We start from the raw sequence: 16,155 nt of genomic DNA, 5'->3' as shown, positions 1-16,155 counted from the left end.
CTCTGAATCCGGAAAGGATGTACAAAAGTGGTGTTTCTCTCTATTTAAGGATACGCTTTTGACCTTTGACACTTTCGAGTAAACGACACACGCGGCGAGAGAGAGAGAGAGAGGAAGGACGAGGTGTACGTAATGAATGTATATAGGGCATGATGATTTCGTTCGTTTGTTGGGTGGTGCGTGCTGCTAATGGGTGCATGATGACTAACTGTAAATAATGATGGAAAAGAAAGTTTTCGGCCAGTGGAGGGGGAGAAGAATGTATGTACATATTTATTACTGGATGGGTGTGGGCGGATTGGGTTTTGTGACGGAGATGAGATTACGTGAGCAATGTTTTGTCAGCAGATGCAAGCAGTGAGATTAGTATTACGAAATGTGGAGTTGATTAAACTCGCTGTTTTTGTTGGAGTCGTTAACCATGAACAGTTGGAAATGTAAGATGTTGTAATATTTGCTGGAGGATTGGTAGCTAGGTGCTCAGATTTTTAGGAGTAATTACTTATTGGACCACCTTTGATATTAAAAAGGATGATGGATTAAATGAGACTGTGGAGCAGAAGTTGGAATAATAATCGTCATATTGAACTGAACTCTATTTAGAGTCAGTTGTTCCTCTGTTAGGCTATTTGTTACTGTTTTCTGTTGTACAATTTTTTTAAACTATGATTGCTAGAGTATTTGTCCTGATTGTTGTCTCAATCACGTCAGCCTTGGCGAACACTAATAATAACGAGGTTTCAGAATCCTTAAAAATATCAGGAAATAATCATCGCAACCACTTCGTGCGTGGGCTTGGTCCTCATGTTCGACAGACTTGGGGTGAACCATGGCCAGAACCACAGAGGAGAACGTTATACGGAGAAAATTTCATGGTCGTGCGAATGGCGTTATTCCGTTTCAAAGTAATTTGAATGGAAGTAAATCATTAATTTTTTGATAATATAATTAATTTGGTTCGTTACTATTAGGTGACCAATTTCACCTGTGACATGATTGACTTGGCATTAAAACGATACTACGACATCCTCCTCGGGGCAGGAGCAGAGTCTCAGAAGCTGAAAATGAGGCTGGTGGTAAATCAAGCTGAACGCGTCACTACCGGGTATCGAGGTCATTTGGACGTCTTAGAAGTGAACTTGCTCTCAAGCTGCGAATATTTACCGCACGACAACATGGATGAAAGTTGTAAGAAAAAAATACTAACTATTGAGACACATTTATCTATATTTACCATAAAACCATAAAAATGACTTGTTTTCGTGACCCACATATTTATTAAATATAAATATATTTTTTTCTAGATAAGCTAAAAATTGACACACCAACCCGACCAAACCGAGGTGTTTTAGTTGCAAACAGCAACTGGGGAATTTTACGTGGACTGGAGACATTTTCCCAACTCGTGCACCATTCCAGGAATCACTCTGCGGTGAGTGAAAGTTTTTATGTGGAGAGAAAGCTGTACAAATTGTTGTCCATGCTCGTTTTATGTTTCTCTCTGTATTTTTAGTTCCGAGTGAAAAGCACTTTTGTTCAAGATTTTCCCAGATTCTCCTTCCGTTCGATTTTACTTGATACGTCGAGACATTTTTTGTCTAAGGAAATTCTACTCAAGAACTTGGACTTGATGGCGATGAATAAAATGAACGCGTTTCATTGGCATCTTGTGGACGATCAGTCTTTTCCCTTTGAGAGTAAACTCTATCCCGAGTTGAGGTAAATTGAGACAAAATTATGGATTCGATTCGCCTTTGTTTGTGTGATGATTTCCTATTTTATGTAGTGGAAAGGGTGCCTACAATCCGTACACTCATGTCTACTCGAGACAAGATGTGGCTGAAATTATCGAGTATGCAAGACTTCGTGGGATCCGTGTCATTCCGGAGTTTGACACACCGGGTGGGTGAAAAAACAGTAGTAAATTATTATTATCATGAGACTGTTATTTTTGGTCTGTGGTTGTATTAGGTCATACACAATCTTGGGGTCCAGCAGTGCCCGACCTCTTGACGAAATGTTACCAAAATAGCACAATTGCAGGGAGACAACCCGTACCGGATGGGACTTTTGGACCAATTGATCCCACGCAGGAAAAAAATTATAGATTTCTGAAAACATTTCTGGGCGAAGTTGTTGACACTTTTCCAGACAAATATTTACACTTGGGTGGAGATGAGGTGGATTTTTCGTGCTGGTTGGTGACGCATTTTCTTCATCCACTTACTTTCCTCATAAAAGAGAAGACACCACACAGGATGTTTTTTTATTGTTACAACTTTTTATGATTTTTGTTTAGGAAAAGTAACCCAGACATAGGTGCGTTTATGAGGAATGAAAACATGACACGGTACGAATCTCTGGAGGAATATTATATGCAAAAGTTGGTCGAAATTGTGGCATCGTTTCCGGAGAAAAAGGTCTCCATCGTGTGGCAGGAAGTGATTGATAATGGCGTTGAAATTGAGAAGGATAGCGTTCTCGTAAATGTTTGGAAGGGTTGGCATTATCAGGAGGAATTAGGCAACGTGACACGGATGGGATATCGGTTAGTGGATATCTTGCCATGATAAAAGGTCAGATTATTAGTGACCCAAGATTCTCTTTAGTGCCCTTCTCTACTCATGCTGGTACTTGGACATGATCAGTTGGAATAATGACTGGCCTGGATATTACGCATGTGACCCACAAAACTTTACGGGAAGTGCAGGTCAGAAAGAGCTCGTCGTTGGTGGTGGAGCTGCCTTGTGGACGGAATTCGTGGACGAGACGAACGCGCTTTCGAGACTTTGGCCAAGAGCGAGTGCTCCGGCGGAGAGGTTGTGGTCATCTGCGGACGTGAAAGATGTGGAGAAAGCAGCCCCGAGGTTGGAAGAGCATCGATGTAGATTATTGAGGAGGGGATACTCCGTCCAGCCGGTGAATGGGCCTGGATTTTGTGAACAGGTTTAGTCGATTCTTCGGCTGTGAATGGATTAATTAATAATGTTGTTCTGTGGTGCAATTTCATGAGTAGAAATAGCGGAATAGATTGCATCGTAGATGTCGCAATGTTTGAATGAAACATAAATTAAATTCTTTGAACTGAATCGTTTTTAATTTAATCGAGAACCAATCAACCGAAACTAACTTGTTTACGTGATTTTATAGAATTTTGACCTCACTCTAAGAAATGATGATTAATAGTTATTATGCGGATGCTGATATTTTAAATTAAATGATGACAAGTAAAAGCACTGGTGTGGTGGCGTGATGATTTAAGTAATATACAATACCATCTTATACATATACATATACGAACACCTTATAGGGGCAAATACTATAGAGTTGGATATATGTGCATAACTACTAAATTCGGAGGAAACAACCGACGCCAAAGTTACATTTATAAACGGTGTCGCCACTGTCCTGATTATGTTATCGTCTTTGAACTGTATGCATATATGGTCTGGACAAACAAGGACAAGAAATCGTTTTTACTCATAAAAAAATAAATCGTATCAAAAACATGTTTTGCAAAAGCTGGAAAAGTTCCATTCGAATCGAGAACTACTATTCATAGGCATAATAAATACCTATATGTATAACCATTTTATGACTACTGTGAACTATTCATTTTGTATAGCGGCAAAGATTACATTCTTAAATACAAGCATATAATCGATCATGGTCAAGATTTAAAATAGTATCAAACCAATGACACCATAATCACTTATTATTCATGTTTGAATGAATAAAGTGTTAATTGTAATATGGGCAGCAAATTAGGGTGGAGGAGATAAGTGTTTTTGTCGGAGGGATGGAATGGAGGGTGCACATGTGGCGAAATGTTTGTCCAGAATAATTCCTACATGTAGACGTCCAAATCTGTGAATCTTGGATCCTCCCTTGAATCTGGAAGATTTTGTGGCATGATTTTTTGAATACGTGCAATCATGAATAAAGAATGAGGAGAAGAGAGGGTGCGTCCGAGGTGACCTTTTCCATCAGCCAATGAACACCAAGTTGGTCAAGAGAGAGAAACAACGCCCACCAACCAGCGCAAAAATGTATGTAAATGCACATACATAAATGCTTAGCCATGAATTTAATGGCGAATCAATCGCTCGTATTGATGGAAATTGATAGATATTACTGTTTGTAAATACAAATTAGTATGGGTACCCCAATACTGCGATGATCCTCGTTTTGATTGACTGATTGACGACATCTACAATATTTCGTGGTGTGCTGATTGACTGCGAGATTGGTTGTGAAACTGGAGTGTAACTGAACTCCAGGACAAAGAGCTTACTAAACTAATGATAACCCTGCGAGACCTTGAGAGTAAATAAATTAAAAAATTATTTAGTAGTGAATTCATTTATAAAATTGAGTGGGTATTTGGTTATGTGAGTATTTATGTTCTAGAAGAAAGATTCTCATTATCATATTTAATTTGATGCGAATGGACGATTGTATTTACAAGTGAATTTCTCAACTTGTTGAGAAAACTGGTTTCATCCGACGTTTCGGTGACATTTGGTGTCACACCACTAGCGAAATTTTTGGCGACATTTCTTTCTACGTGACCACTTGAATGAAACGTTGAACTAAAATGATTGAGTAATCAATCACTGGTTGTCACTTCAATTAAGAAATCAAAGCTGAAAAACGGAGTTAATTTCCCCAATTCAAGTTATTATGCTTATCAAATACTCGTGACATATGTAGGCTTAAACTTTCTCATCGTGATGTAAATATAATAAAACCAAATAAATACGTACGAGTGAGTAATTGTTATCACAGAATGCGTACATGGCATACCAAAAAGATAAGCAACAACTCGAATGCACCTTATCTGACAGTAATCCCCTTAATTAGGAATGTCTTATTGTTTGTGTGTATATACAATGTGCAAACTAAATATTGGAAATACCGTCACGTGTGTTGACTCAGAGTGACAATGTCCAGCATCATATTTATTATCATTATACTTACTTCTCATCTACGTCTGTGTGTACCCTAAAAAAATTTCATGGCGACGTTTATTATGAAAGAAATCTCGTGACGCGGTCTGATTTTAGGAAACTGGAGTGAAATAGTGCGTTGTTATTAAAGTCAACGTTTTTCATGTACGTATATTTACACGAGTCGATTTTTTATATAATTTTAATTGAATGGGACACGTAAAGAAAATGATTGTACACATCTTGCTTTTTCTACTTTGAGATTTTATTTAGTTGAGACATGAATGGATGAGCTTATCAAATTGAACTCGTAATTTTAAATAAATGAGAATAATTGTAAATAATTAATGAAACGATAAATATTATGGAGCATTTGATAATATGCAAATGTATAAATGGGATCAATGAATGACACTCTTTGGCAAACTGCGTTGCGGTCAAGTTAAGAATTGAGTGAGTGATTGATTGTGTGTAATTATGTGTCTGTCAGGACCATTTTTACACAAGAGTCGTCGTGAGTGACTGATTTGACTTGTATGAATTAATTATGGTTAATTATATATGTTATCACTGATAAGTCGGATCTATATTTTTGGAGGGGATTTTTCATATAATTTCATAAGACTGGAACATTCCTGGAACAAATCTGTGTCTACATAAATATTTTATTTGAGTCTGACCCAGAATTAATTAAGGGAGCGCCCTGATCTGCCAGATCTGCCTTGTTTCGCAATATTTTCCTCGACCCCGACCAATGGGTTGATTTCCTAAGTGTTAAGGGGGAAATAGAAATCTGTTCAGAATTTCCGTGTTGTGCAATTTGAGCTTAAAATTAGTATACTTATTTATGAATATATGTAGATGCTCATATTATGTATATATGCATAGTAATAGGATCAATTAATCCGTCAAATAATCATAACCGACTGGGAAGTTGAGACGACGGCGTCTTGTAATTTTTCGAGATGGAAGAAGCAATACGAACTTCAACGATACGTAGTTTATATTGTTTCCGTAACTGATAAAACCATGTCCAGCAATAATATTTTAATTTGCAGTAATTTCAGATTTTAGGCAGAATAAGATGCGATGCAACCTTGCATTATACTAGTTACGACGGGCAAGAGACATCGTAATTACTTGGTACGTACTTACTTACTTGCATAAGTACGTAAATCCGGAATATGAATGGACACAGAATTCATTATAGCGTCGCAGTTAAAAAAACCGTTCTAGTTCCATCTTAGCATTGGTCATTCAGCCCAAACTTAACCTTGGTCACGTCCACACCGTCAATTAGCACTCGTGGTGTGGTCCAGTCGTATCCGACGTGAGGTCCAATAGAACGCAATACAGTGGCGAGTTTTTTTTTCTCCATCATTTGCATTTTTCTGGAGATCATCCGATATCTCAGAATCTCATGATCAGCTCAACTCGTCATCAAGCCGTGAGCAGATAAACAAATAACAAACCGATTGCTTAATCTCGGACATCAGTGCAGGAAGAGTTTTTAATGAAATACCAGAAGAAGAAGAAGACGCAGCAGGCAGGAGGACAGGGTCGTGGTTTGGTTTAGTTTATGTATGCGACATAAAAAACTACCTACAAAATTCACATGCTTCACAAATTCATCACTTATATATTACCGTGAATGTCGATATATGTAGTTACAATTTCTGGTCCAGTCGAGTAAAAAAATGGTCAACACGCACAAGTGTAAATATTTTGTTTGGTGATTCACCAATCAATAATTAGAGTTAGTTACATACAGAAAAATGTGTACATTCCAGGTCTTCTTTTCATATCGAGACCTTACATCTCCATATGTACTAACAGGTGACCTTAAAACGTAAATTTTTACGAAGTATCACACGCTCTCTGGAGTTTGTAACAATTTGATAAAAAATTATTTGGAGATGGAGGCAACGAGGTCATGAAGATGAGTGAGAATTGTCGCGTATTTCTCATTTTTAATGCGTCTCGTTCTGCTTCGTTGAAATCTGTGCTGGTTATAACAGCCTCCTCGCAGTGCAGTGCAGTCAGGCCAGAAATCCTGAGACGATTACGAGCTCAAGTGTAACAGGACGGAAGTAAACTGTTTCTCCGTCTTAAAATGAAATGGATGGATGGATGGATGCCAATCCTGATGAAATAATTGTATCGCCGACCTGGCTAGGAGAGAATGAATGAGATGAGAGAATGTCATCTTATACCCTCGGAAATAATTTTTGGGTGCGTTCTTTATTGGTTTCATCATCGAAAATGAAATGGAACAGAGATAATACAAAAACGAAGAGGAGGATTCGTTATTATTTATTACAGGTCAACTTGCCAATTTATTAGGCCGAGATGTACTACAAATCAGACGGGGCAAGTGCGATTATTTATAATGCGAAATATTAATATTCAACTTTAGACTGCAAAATCCGGGTCCAAAATTCCGATTAATTGGAACGCAAGACTAAAATCATGGGAAATGCGTGTCATTCACATGATCATAATATCATCCGCGTCAATCACTCCCTATAAAAATTGAGTTATTCCTCTAATCCAAACCGAATATCATGACTGCATTGCATGCATTTATTTATACGCGATGAATGAACGCTAATGTCTGTACTACTGTAATTAACATGCCACTTTTTACAACTGCTGCAACTATGTAAAAGTATATGTACATAGTTAAACTGGTGCAACTGCCAACGGATGGGATAACCGATTAGTGTTGGTATGTCTGCAATGGTAAATTTTGGGCATAGTTGCATCAGCCACTTTGTAACAATGGTGTATCTATAATAACAAGGAAGGCCCAAATTCTTAAAACTTTTCGAGGGCCGTAAACGGAAAAGTTCAATTTTGTAGAAGGGAAAAGTTATGTACATATTTATCCCGTGGAATAATGAATTGTTTTACAGAATCGCATAATTTTTTTGGAATTTTTTTCTTCTTAAGAAAGAATCGATTTGGAAGATTTTTTTTATAAGTAAGAAATCAAGTTTACAAATAATATCCATGAATGAAGCGTGAAAACCTTCCACATAAAAATTCAAGTGGTTATTGGTTTAACCCGGATGATGCCTGATAAGATGACACTGTTGTTTTTTCCCTCTCTATTTATTTATTTACAACAAGGTGAGTATGACAGAGGCTGGAGTGGAAAGTAAAGTGGGTAAACATTCATAAAGTGTCATGAGATGATATGACCTTACTACAAATAATATTGTTACTATGTTGTCAGCCTCGTTGTACGTACATATGCTCAACTGGAAATTTACAGAGGTTATTTAATAAATATTGGTGAGTGAGTAGTTCAAGTGGAAATGTCCTCAGAAAAATTGAGTTGGTCCGGATCCTCATGGTCAAGCAGTTCCTGTTATAAGAAAACATAGAGAATTTTGGGTCCATATTTTGGCTATTTCTAAACATGCACCTTAATGCGAAGGACCTTTGGATCGTAACATGTTATCAAACATCTACCTAAAACTGAACACCTGCAAGTTTTGCGGGGAAAGGAATTTTTTCTCGTAATCTTTAAAATATATACATGTAAGAACGCATTAAGTTATTGATTGAGCAACGACGGCTACGGCACCAACGACGACGGAGTACTTATTTACATAGGTTATGCCCTACCTACCTTATAATAAAGTTGAATATAAGTCGTAAAAATTCATACGTACTTATTAAACAAGTTATGAATTGAATTGATACATATGACGCCAAATAATATTATTGGATTGCAGGCATGAATTGCATGTGTGGAGGTTTGATGATGATGATGGTTCAGCCGTTCGTGGTATGAATGAACAAAGGAGGATTTAGTAGTAAAAGTTTACCACTGATGAGCAATGAAATGAATGTGAAGCTTGCATCAGAAAATTTCTACTTACTTTATACACACATTAACTGCTTTTAAGCCATTCTTACATACGAGGAAAACATTGCACCGCTATAAATACGAGAATTGCCCAGGAGTTAAACTCATTCTTTTTTAAGAAGCCGAGTTAGTGGGAGTGTTAAGCGAGGAAAGCTTACTTACAAGATTTTACTTACTACGACAGATCACATATTAATTAAACCCGAGTAAATCAACCAGTCTCAAGTTGCCTCTTCGATTTTAGACGAATTTATTTCCTCTACAAGATTCCATTTCGTATCTAAATGTTCCACGGTAGCCAACCATACAACGAATCGTTATCTCCAGTTGAAAGATACACAATCTAATCCCACAAATTAAATCAGTGTGAACCATTTAATTATCAAGTCTCCTTGTTTCATATTCTTTTGAATTTTTAATGCATCCCCAAAGCGTCTCGTTACTGAAAGAAGAAGAAGAAAACAGCAATAATTCCAATCCCAGCGAAAACAGTGCTAATCGTGGTGAAGAAAACTATAATAACTCAAATATAAACTTATCCCTGCCCGAGAACATTGCTGGCAGTAGTCGTGTGAACTTATTATAGTAATAATTGTTCTGTGCGAGTTCTCTGAGTGAAAAAAATTAGCACAAAAGTAATAATTTTTTTTTTAAGAAACGAATTGAAAATGTCGATCACTGCTGCGACCAATAATCCGGCGACTAATTCGTCCCCATTCTCCATGAAGCAACTCCAACACGTCGTGGAAGACGAGGTTTTGTCCGTCTTCCCTGAATTTGGGAGGCAGGCGTTAACATCTCCGGCGGCGAGGATGGGACGGGTGAGGAGTGGGTGTCCCTCGGCGGCGGTGAGGATCGATCCGAATTCGGTCCCAAAGGTGTTACGGCGAAATTCTTCGTATGAAAACATCTTCCTTGGCAGGAATGAAAGGAGGGTTTGCGTCATCTACACGGGGGGCACGATTGGCATGGTGCGGAGTCCGAGAGGAGGTAATTATTCATATTTTTTATATTTTTTGCAGGTTTTATACAATTTTGAATGTGAATTTTAAATATATTTTCAAAATTTCAGGTCTCGTCCCTGTTCCCAACATGCTGGAAGAAACCGTCCGCAAGTTCCCCCACCTGCACGACGAGAGTTATGCCAAGTTGAGATTCGGCAATGACATGGGGACTCCACTCATCCTCCCCGAAATGCACGGTGAGACGAATCGTGTCACGTACACGATCTATGAGTATGAACCACTCCTGGATTCTACCAACATGACGATGGACGACTGGATAAGAATTGCGGAGGATATCAAGGACAACTACGAAGCGTTCGATGGGTTCGTGGTACTTCATGGAACGGACACCATGGCCTACACGGCATCCGCGTTGTCCTTCATGATGGAACATTTGGGAAAGTCGATCGTCATCACGGGATCGCAAATTCCACTCTTTGAATCAAGGAGTGATGGGAGGGATAACTTTTTGGGGGCTTTGATCCTCGCGGGAACTTACAATATTCCCGAGGTCACGGTCTACTTTGGGCACCGATTGTTCCGAGGGAATAGGATCACAAAGGTCAGTTCGGATAGCTTGAATGCATTCGATTCGCCCAACATGAGCCCGTTAGCGACCATGGGAATCAATATTGAGGGTAAGTTAGCCAGAATTTGCCTCTGATTTTTATGTGTACGAATTTTTTGTAAAAATTTCTGTCTTATTTCTCGCAGTCGACTACCAAAACATTTTCCGACCCAGGGATATCGCCCCATTCCGAGTGCACTCTGCCATGAACAGGAACGTCGGCCTGCTCCGCCTCTTCCCATCCATTACACCGGAAACTGTCAAAGTTTTCCTTCAAGCACCCACCCTTGGCGTCGTACTGCAAACGTATGGGGCCGGGAACTTCCCTACGAATCGTGCCGATCTGCTGGAGGAGTTGAAGGCCGCCTCCAAGAGGGGAGTCCTCATTGTCAATTGTACCCAATGTGGTCATGGCGCTGTTGCCGCGATCTATGAGACTGGACTGAGTGAAGACACGGGGGTCATTCCTGGTGAGTAGATTTCAGACTAATTTTTTAGCATAAATTTGTAACTCCTGTAATAATTTAAATTTTCATATCGTCTCATTTCAGGCTATGACATGACCCCAGAGGCTGCATTGACCAAACTTAGCTACGTCTTGGGAAGGACCGACTGGGATCTTGACACCAAGAGAGAAATGCTCCAACGCAACTTGAGGGGAGAGCTGACCAAGCTGTCCACCAAGCCACAACAGTTCTTCAGATCGGACGATTTCGGGGGTTTGAGTCACTGCAATGGTCAATATGACTCCGTTCTTGGAAACACCGTCAGCTCCGATGCGGTGAACCAAATTGTCAAGATTGTCGCGGGGAGTTTAGGACTCCGAACGCCAGATGAAGTGGAAGGAATTAAGAATATTTTGGCCCCCAGTTTATCTTGCGCTTTGGTGGCGCAGTGTGCCGGCATGGATTTGGATGATGCAGAATATGCGAGAAATTTAGAGGCACTTTTTGGGAAGTCGGTGAGTTAAATCAATAACCGTAAATTTTGGTGAAAACTTTTCGGTAAATTGACACTAATTTCAAATATTTTACTGTTTTTTTTTCTCAGGAGGCAGAAATTTCCGTGGCCGATTATTCTGGCCGAACACCGCTTCATTTCGCGTCTGCACTCGGCGACATGCGAGCCGTTGAATGGTTCTTGACTCACGGGGCTTCAGTCCATTTACGCGACAGGTAATTAAAACCTCATCCATTTTAGAACTAGAAAATTTTATAGAGTTTGCTCAAACGTTGACTTAGTCTTAATTACTGCTTAATGCGCTCTATCCATTTCTAAAAAAAGACCATAGTCTTTTATAAAATTATGCTTTTTTCCTTCTAAATTAATTATTCTGGTGATGGTTATTCTTATCCGTTCATAATATCTAACAAGTCAATGTGATCAAATTAGTGATCAAAATTAATCCAGTCGTAGAATTGTAGAACTTAGAATGCTTTTGTTTTGTGATTATTGCAGAATCCAAAAGATAGTAAAAGACTTTATAGTTGGGGTAGTTTGGGTGAATATACTGATCTCATCGACAGGACTCATTAGGTAATTGAATAATTGATTGTCTCATCCCTATCACTTTCTTCGTTTTCTTTTTCGGAAAGTTTTTCCCGATATTTTTTTAAAGAAATAGTTGCACGTGTCCATTTTTTTTCCTTATTTTGCATGTGCACATGTTGAAAACTAATAATTCTATTTATTATTCATATTCGAAAAAGCTTTCCGCACACAAATAACAAAATTTCTTGAGATTTTTATGTACTGGGAAATGTTCCGTTTTGCTAATTATGGTTTTTTTTATTTCTCTTTACAGCCGTGGATATTCTGCTCTGCGAGATGCGATTGATTTCGACCGACACGAAGTTATCGTGACACTGAGAAATTGTGGAGCACATCTGACCCTCGAACCAACCGCGTTGGGGGCCGAGTTATGCATGGCTGCGAGCAAGGGGGACACCACCCGACTTAAATCTTTCACCCTGGCAGGTGCCAATTTAAGTCAGCCCGATCCCTGCGGGAGAACGGCACTCCATGCGGTAAGAATACATAAAAAGTGGGATGGAAATCTATTTTTTGATGGAAATTTAACCCGCTGTTTTATTATTATGCAATACAGGCGACCGAGTCGAGGAAGCCGGGCACTGTGGAGTACCTCCTGGCCAACGGGCTGTCCCCAGACACAAAGAGCAACCTGGGGCAGAGTCCAAGAGAAATTGCGAACCTCCTGGGTTGTCAGGAGCTTATCGATTTATTAGCATCGAATCAACAAGAAGATGAGCAAGCGAACTTGTCGTGACCACTTTGTCCCGATTAGGATATGAATTTTAAGCATTTACATTATTTAATTTTTTTTCGTGGGTATTTGTTCTCTATTAAAATCTCGAAATTTTATCTTATAACGATGACTGTAGACTGAGACGTAAGTATGAATATGTAGTATATCTCTTATTCTATGGAGTAGATTACACGCACTCCAAAAGCGTAGCACGCATTATTGTACAATATTCGCTGGCGATGATGATGTTATGAGTAATTATTTATATTATTTTAAGTATTTTATTGCTCAACGGACGCTTATCGGATCGTAAAGAGAGCTTTAGTATTGAAAAGCTTAATATATTGTTATATATTTAAATCAAAGGGACGATGAGAGTTACCATTTTATGATTTTATTTTATGATATGAAAACCCAACCTGAAATGGGAGAGTTTTTCGATTAGAGAAGAATTGTACCACTTATTAAGTTATTTACCAGTGAAATTGTGAAACCAAATTGAACCGATATTTACTGAATTAAAGATACGAAATTATTATGAACACAATTTGACGGGTTTCTTAAATATTCCATTTATCTAATTGTGAGTGATTATTTATTGCGTGAATTTCCAAGTTCATCTGATTTGTCATTTTTGAAGTGTAGTGTTTTGCCGACTGACTATTTTGCTGTTTTGTGCGAGATGATGACAGGGTCAAACTCCCACTTTCCATTTTTGTAGTTACTTTCAGACGTAGTGTTCATGACGCTGATCCGATCGCGACAAAATTTCATGTTTTGCCACAGAAAATCCCTAATCTGTTTGGGTGATTCTATTTGAATTTGATACTGGAGATACCATTCCAACCCATCGACCTTTGTTTGCAGAAATGCCAAACTGTCCTCAAAAAAGGATCTCTCGGCAGTGTTCTCTAATAAGTAGATGAGTCCGTAGGCATATCCTAATGTGAGTTTTGATTGTTTCAACAAGGCTGGCAAGTCTTCCAATAGCTTGAGATCAGTCTCAGGTGTGGAATTTTGCTGGAAAGCTGTTCGTGCTTGGTCGATATGAAAACCTTGAATATGATTGAAACGTCCACCCTAAAGAACAGTTTTTCATTTCTTCATTTTTATAATAGCTAGTGCAAATTTAAGCATTACTGTGATCATGTTGTGGTAGCGTTCGCTATAAAAATCGTAGCGTTCTTGACGAAATCTAGCATTTACGACTTCCCCGGGAACTGGAGGTGGTTGTGTGCTAACGAACCGGCTGCAGGTGTCCCCTTGGGTATGGTCGTGGGCCTTTTGTAAACAAATCCAGCAAAAGTTGTACCCACAGCCAGGGTTCGTACAACGCATCCAATTGCATCCTCCCGTTTTCTCGATATTAGTGCTGCATTTTGGACACGGCTTCGAATTGGCCTTAATCCACTGGTTGGTCAGCAGATCGTTATTACCGTTGAGCCCCAACCAAATTTTCAAACTTTCACAGGACATGGGTCCATGCCATAGAGAAAGACATTCCAGGCACGCCCAGCCCCCACACTGACAGAGAGCTGGCTTCCATCCGGAGTACGATTTTAGGGGTAGTTTTGATCGAAAAATGAATTGGCAGGCTGGTGCAGGACATGAGGCGTAATTTTTTGAAATCTGGATGAATTTTCTGTTACTGTTAGCAGTTAAACGCTTGACGACTTTACCGTCCGCTGCTAACTCTTTGATGAGACGATCCTCTAAAAATTTAAAAGTGGGGAAGTCAAGACTAATATATTCGTCCAGCCATATATTTATGAAACCGACCTAGAAACATGGGGCACACTGGGCAAGTGATGCAAGTTCTCCCATCGTCCATGACACTGGTTCGTATCCAGTTCTTCCAACAAGGGAGGCAAACCACGGAATCACAGTCACCGTGCGGGTGATACTCCTGGAAATTAGATTTGAATTAATATAGATTAACTCTAATTAAACGCTAAAGTCTCATTACCTTGCAGGGCGATGCACATATTCTGCAAATGCTTTCAGCCACAAGAGGTGGAGAACTATTGATTCCCTTCGGAAAAGGAATATGCGTTTTAGAACAGTATCCTTCCACACCATTCTCGTCGTTGGACAAAGTTGTGATTGACTTTTCGAAATCCCACCCGTTCTGATCCAAGACAAGTTTCACAGTGTCCAAGCTTACTTCCGGTGGGACAAACTGCTTCACCTGCATGGCACCGTACATAAGTCAAAAATACCCTCTTTTTCCTAATTAATAATGCTACTACTCGTACTTTTTCTATCAAGTCATCCATATCTTGCTCGACTTCTGAATTGGTTAATGAATCTGCAGAGAATTTTATGGATGGTAGTGTCTCGTGGTCGCCTTGTCCTTGAAAATCGACGTCAAACTCTTCTTGATCATAGGCATATTCTTCATTGTCCATATCGCCATCGGAACACGACTCGTCTTCAACTGCGAAGATTGTGCCACTCTCTTCCGGAGACATTTGAACTGTTCCATTCTCAACGTTCATTTTCAGGTGGTCAGTTAGGTCCAGTTGTAAAGTGGTTAGTACATAGATTATTGCAAATTTGGGTCGTGGGACCTTTTGGGGTAATTTTTTTTCATTTGGTGTTGATACTGAGGATCAAATTTTGTCGTCGTCGCCATTCTCGTCGTTGGTAACGTTACAAATTATCTGCAAAATTCATGAGTAATTATTATTCCGCAAAAGCCTCCTCTCTTTCAGCCTGCTGCATCATCATCATCGCACTTTGTTTGCTGATAGAATCATAATGAGACGTCATTGAAGTACACAAAAAGTTGAACCCCGTCTTTGTTTTACAAATCCTCCTACTTTTGCACATGCACATGACACTGTACACATCGTATCGCCTATTTGATAGAGGAGGAAATGGCTTTATCCCACTTTACCTTATAGGAAAAAGTAATACTCACAAGCGAGTTACACTTGCGAGATGATGATGGGTAAAGAATAATAAGATTTTGCAATTTTCCCATTATTCTTCCCCACAAAGAGAAGAAGACGATGAAGAGGAAGGCACTAATCCTTAATAACGAGTGGATGACTAAGGAGGGGAGCTTGCGAGGTTGATAATAACAGATCCTGATGCCCTTTGGATATGTGGTAGGGTCCTATGAGTGTACTAAAACCCTGAAGTGGTTTGACTCCATAGCCACATTTGCGCCCGCCACACCCACTCAAAAATGCCCAAAAAACGCTTTCACTCCAGGTTTCACTCATTCAAATCCACGCCAAAAATCCAATTTTACTCGGATTTTGAAATTTCTTTCACCATTACACTCCCAGATAGTTGCTTTCTTCAATCCAATGTCAAACTCAATTTTGATGATGATTATTTCGCAGGCATAATTTGCGTTGTTGATTACTACAACAATGCTCATTCAGAATTTTAAATTTTAAAAATACTAATAATTTCGAAAATATTGAGTTTGATATCGAATTGAAGAAAGCAACTATCTGGGAGTGTAATGGTGAAAGAAA

At 39.1% G+C, this 16,155-nt stretch overlaps 3 protein-coding genes across 4 annotated transcripts; 2 read left to right on the top strand and 1 right to left on the bottom strand.

Moving 5' to 3' along the window:
- The first annotated feature begins 534 nt into the window (after window positions 1–534).
- On the top strand, window positions 535–3,236 carry LOC110848300 (beta-hexosaminidase subunit alpha). The gene is made up of 8 exons (XM_022095480.2): window positions 535–905; window positions 972–1,188; window positions 1,305–1,432; window positions 1,514–1,719; window positions 1,787–1,902; window positions 1,972–2,197; window positions 2,300–2,548; window positions 2,610–3,236. The coding sequence occupies exons 1-8, from the start codon at window positions 666–668 to the stop codon at window positions 2,950–2,952; spliced, it is 1,725 nt and encodes a 574-aa protein (XP_021951172.1). The 5' UTR covers window positions 535–665; the 3' UTR covers window positions 2,953–3,236.
- A 5,683-nt stretch (window positions 3,237–8,919) lies between these two features.
- LOC110848515 (L-asparaginase) lies at window positions 8,920–13,211 on the top strand. Of its 2 annotated transcripts, XM_022095749.2 has the most exons (8): window positions 8,920–9,816; window positions 9,899–10,468; window positions 10,545–10,868; window positions 10,950–11,359; window positions 11,449–11,573; window positions 11,857–11,934; window positions 12,203–12,425; window positions 12,506–13,211. In XM_022095749.2, the coding sequence occupies exons 1-8, from the start codon at window positions 9,495–9,497 to the stop codon at window positions 12,683–12,685; spliced, it is 2,232 nt and encodes a 743-aa protein (XP_021951441.1). In that variant the 5' UTR covers window positions 8,920–9,494; the 3' UTR covers window positions 12,686–13,211. The 2 variants fall into 2 exon arrangements, with proteins under 2 accessions (XP_021951441.1, XP_021951443.1); XM_022095751.2 differs by lacking the exon at window positions 11,857–11,934 and having other exon boundaries at window positions 8,923–9,816.
- LOC118435385 (E3 ubiquitin-protein ligase ARIH1-like) lies at window positions 12,699–15,640 on the bottom strand. The gene is made up of 5 exons (XM_035851393.1): window positions 14,920–15,640; window positions 14,631–14,852; window positions 14,444–14,570; window positions 13,805–14,376; window positions 12,699–13,744 (listed from the first exon to the last, which is right to left on the bottom strand). The coding sequence occupies exons 1-5, from the start codon at window positions 15,160–15,162 to the stop codon at window positions 13,325–13,327; spliced, it is 1,584 nt and encodes a 527-aa protein (XP_035707286.1). The 5' UTR covers window positions 15,163–15,640; the 3' UTR covers window positions 12,699–13,324.
- Between the last annotated feature and the right edge of the window lie 515 nt (window positions 15,641–16,155).

Source organism: Folsomia candida, unplaced genomic scaffold, assembly GCF_002217175.1.
Source record: "Folsomia candida strain VU population unplaced genomic scaffold, ASM221717v1 Fcan01_Sc004, whole genome shotgun sequence".
NCBI classification, from domain to species: domain Eukaryota; kingdom Metazoa; phylum Arthropoda; class Collembola; order Entomobryomorpha; family Isotomidae; genus Folsomia; species Folsomia candida.
Note: the sequence above shows the minus strand (reverse complement) of the source record. Positions and strands in the feature narration are given on the sequence as shown.

Excerpts from the sequence above, each read along its gene's own strand:
- LOC110848300 (XM_022095480.2), top strand. The coding sequence starts at position 666 with ATGATTGCTAGAGTATTTGTCCTGATTGTTGTCTCAATCACGTCAGCC. Across the intron at positions 1,433-1,513 it reads ATTCCAGGAATCACTCTGCG|TTCCGAGTGAAAAGCACTTT; the intron begins GTGAGTGAAAGT and ends CTGTATTTTTAG. Across the intron at positions 2,198-2,299 it reads GAGGTGGATTTTTCGTGCTG|GAAAAGTAACCCAGACATAG; the intron begins GTTGGTGACGCA and ends ATTTTTGTTTAG.
- LOC110848515 (XM_022095749.2), top strand. The coding sequence starts at position 9,495 with ATGTCGATCACTGCTGCGACCAATAATCCGGCGACTAATTCGTCCCCA. Across the intron at positions 10,469-10,544 it reads CATGGGAATCAATATTGAGG|TCGACTACCAAAACATTTTC; the intron begins GTAAGTTAGCCA and ends TATTTCTCGCAG. Across the intron at positions 11,574-11,856 it reads TCAGTCCATTTACGCGACAG|AATCCAAAAGATAGTAAAAG; the intron begins GTAATTAAAACC and ends TGATTATTGCAG.
- LOC118435385 (XM_035851393.1), bottom strand. The coding sequence starts at position 15,162 with ATGAACGTTGAGAATGGAACAGTTCAAATGTCTCCGGAAGAGAGTGGC. Across the intron at positions 14,853-14,919 it reads TGGATGACTTGATAGAAAAA|GTGAAGCAGTTTGTCCCACC; the intron begins GTACGAGTAGTA and ends GGTGCCATGCAG. Across the intron at positions 14,571-14,630 it reads TATGTGCATCGCCCTGCAAG|GAGTATCACCCGCACGGTGA; the intron begins GTAATGAGACTT and ends TCTAATTTCCAG.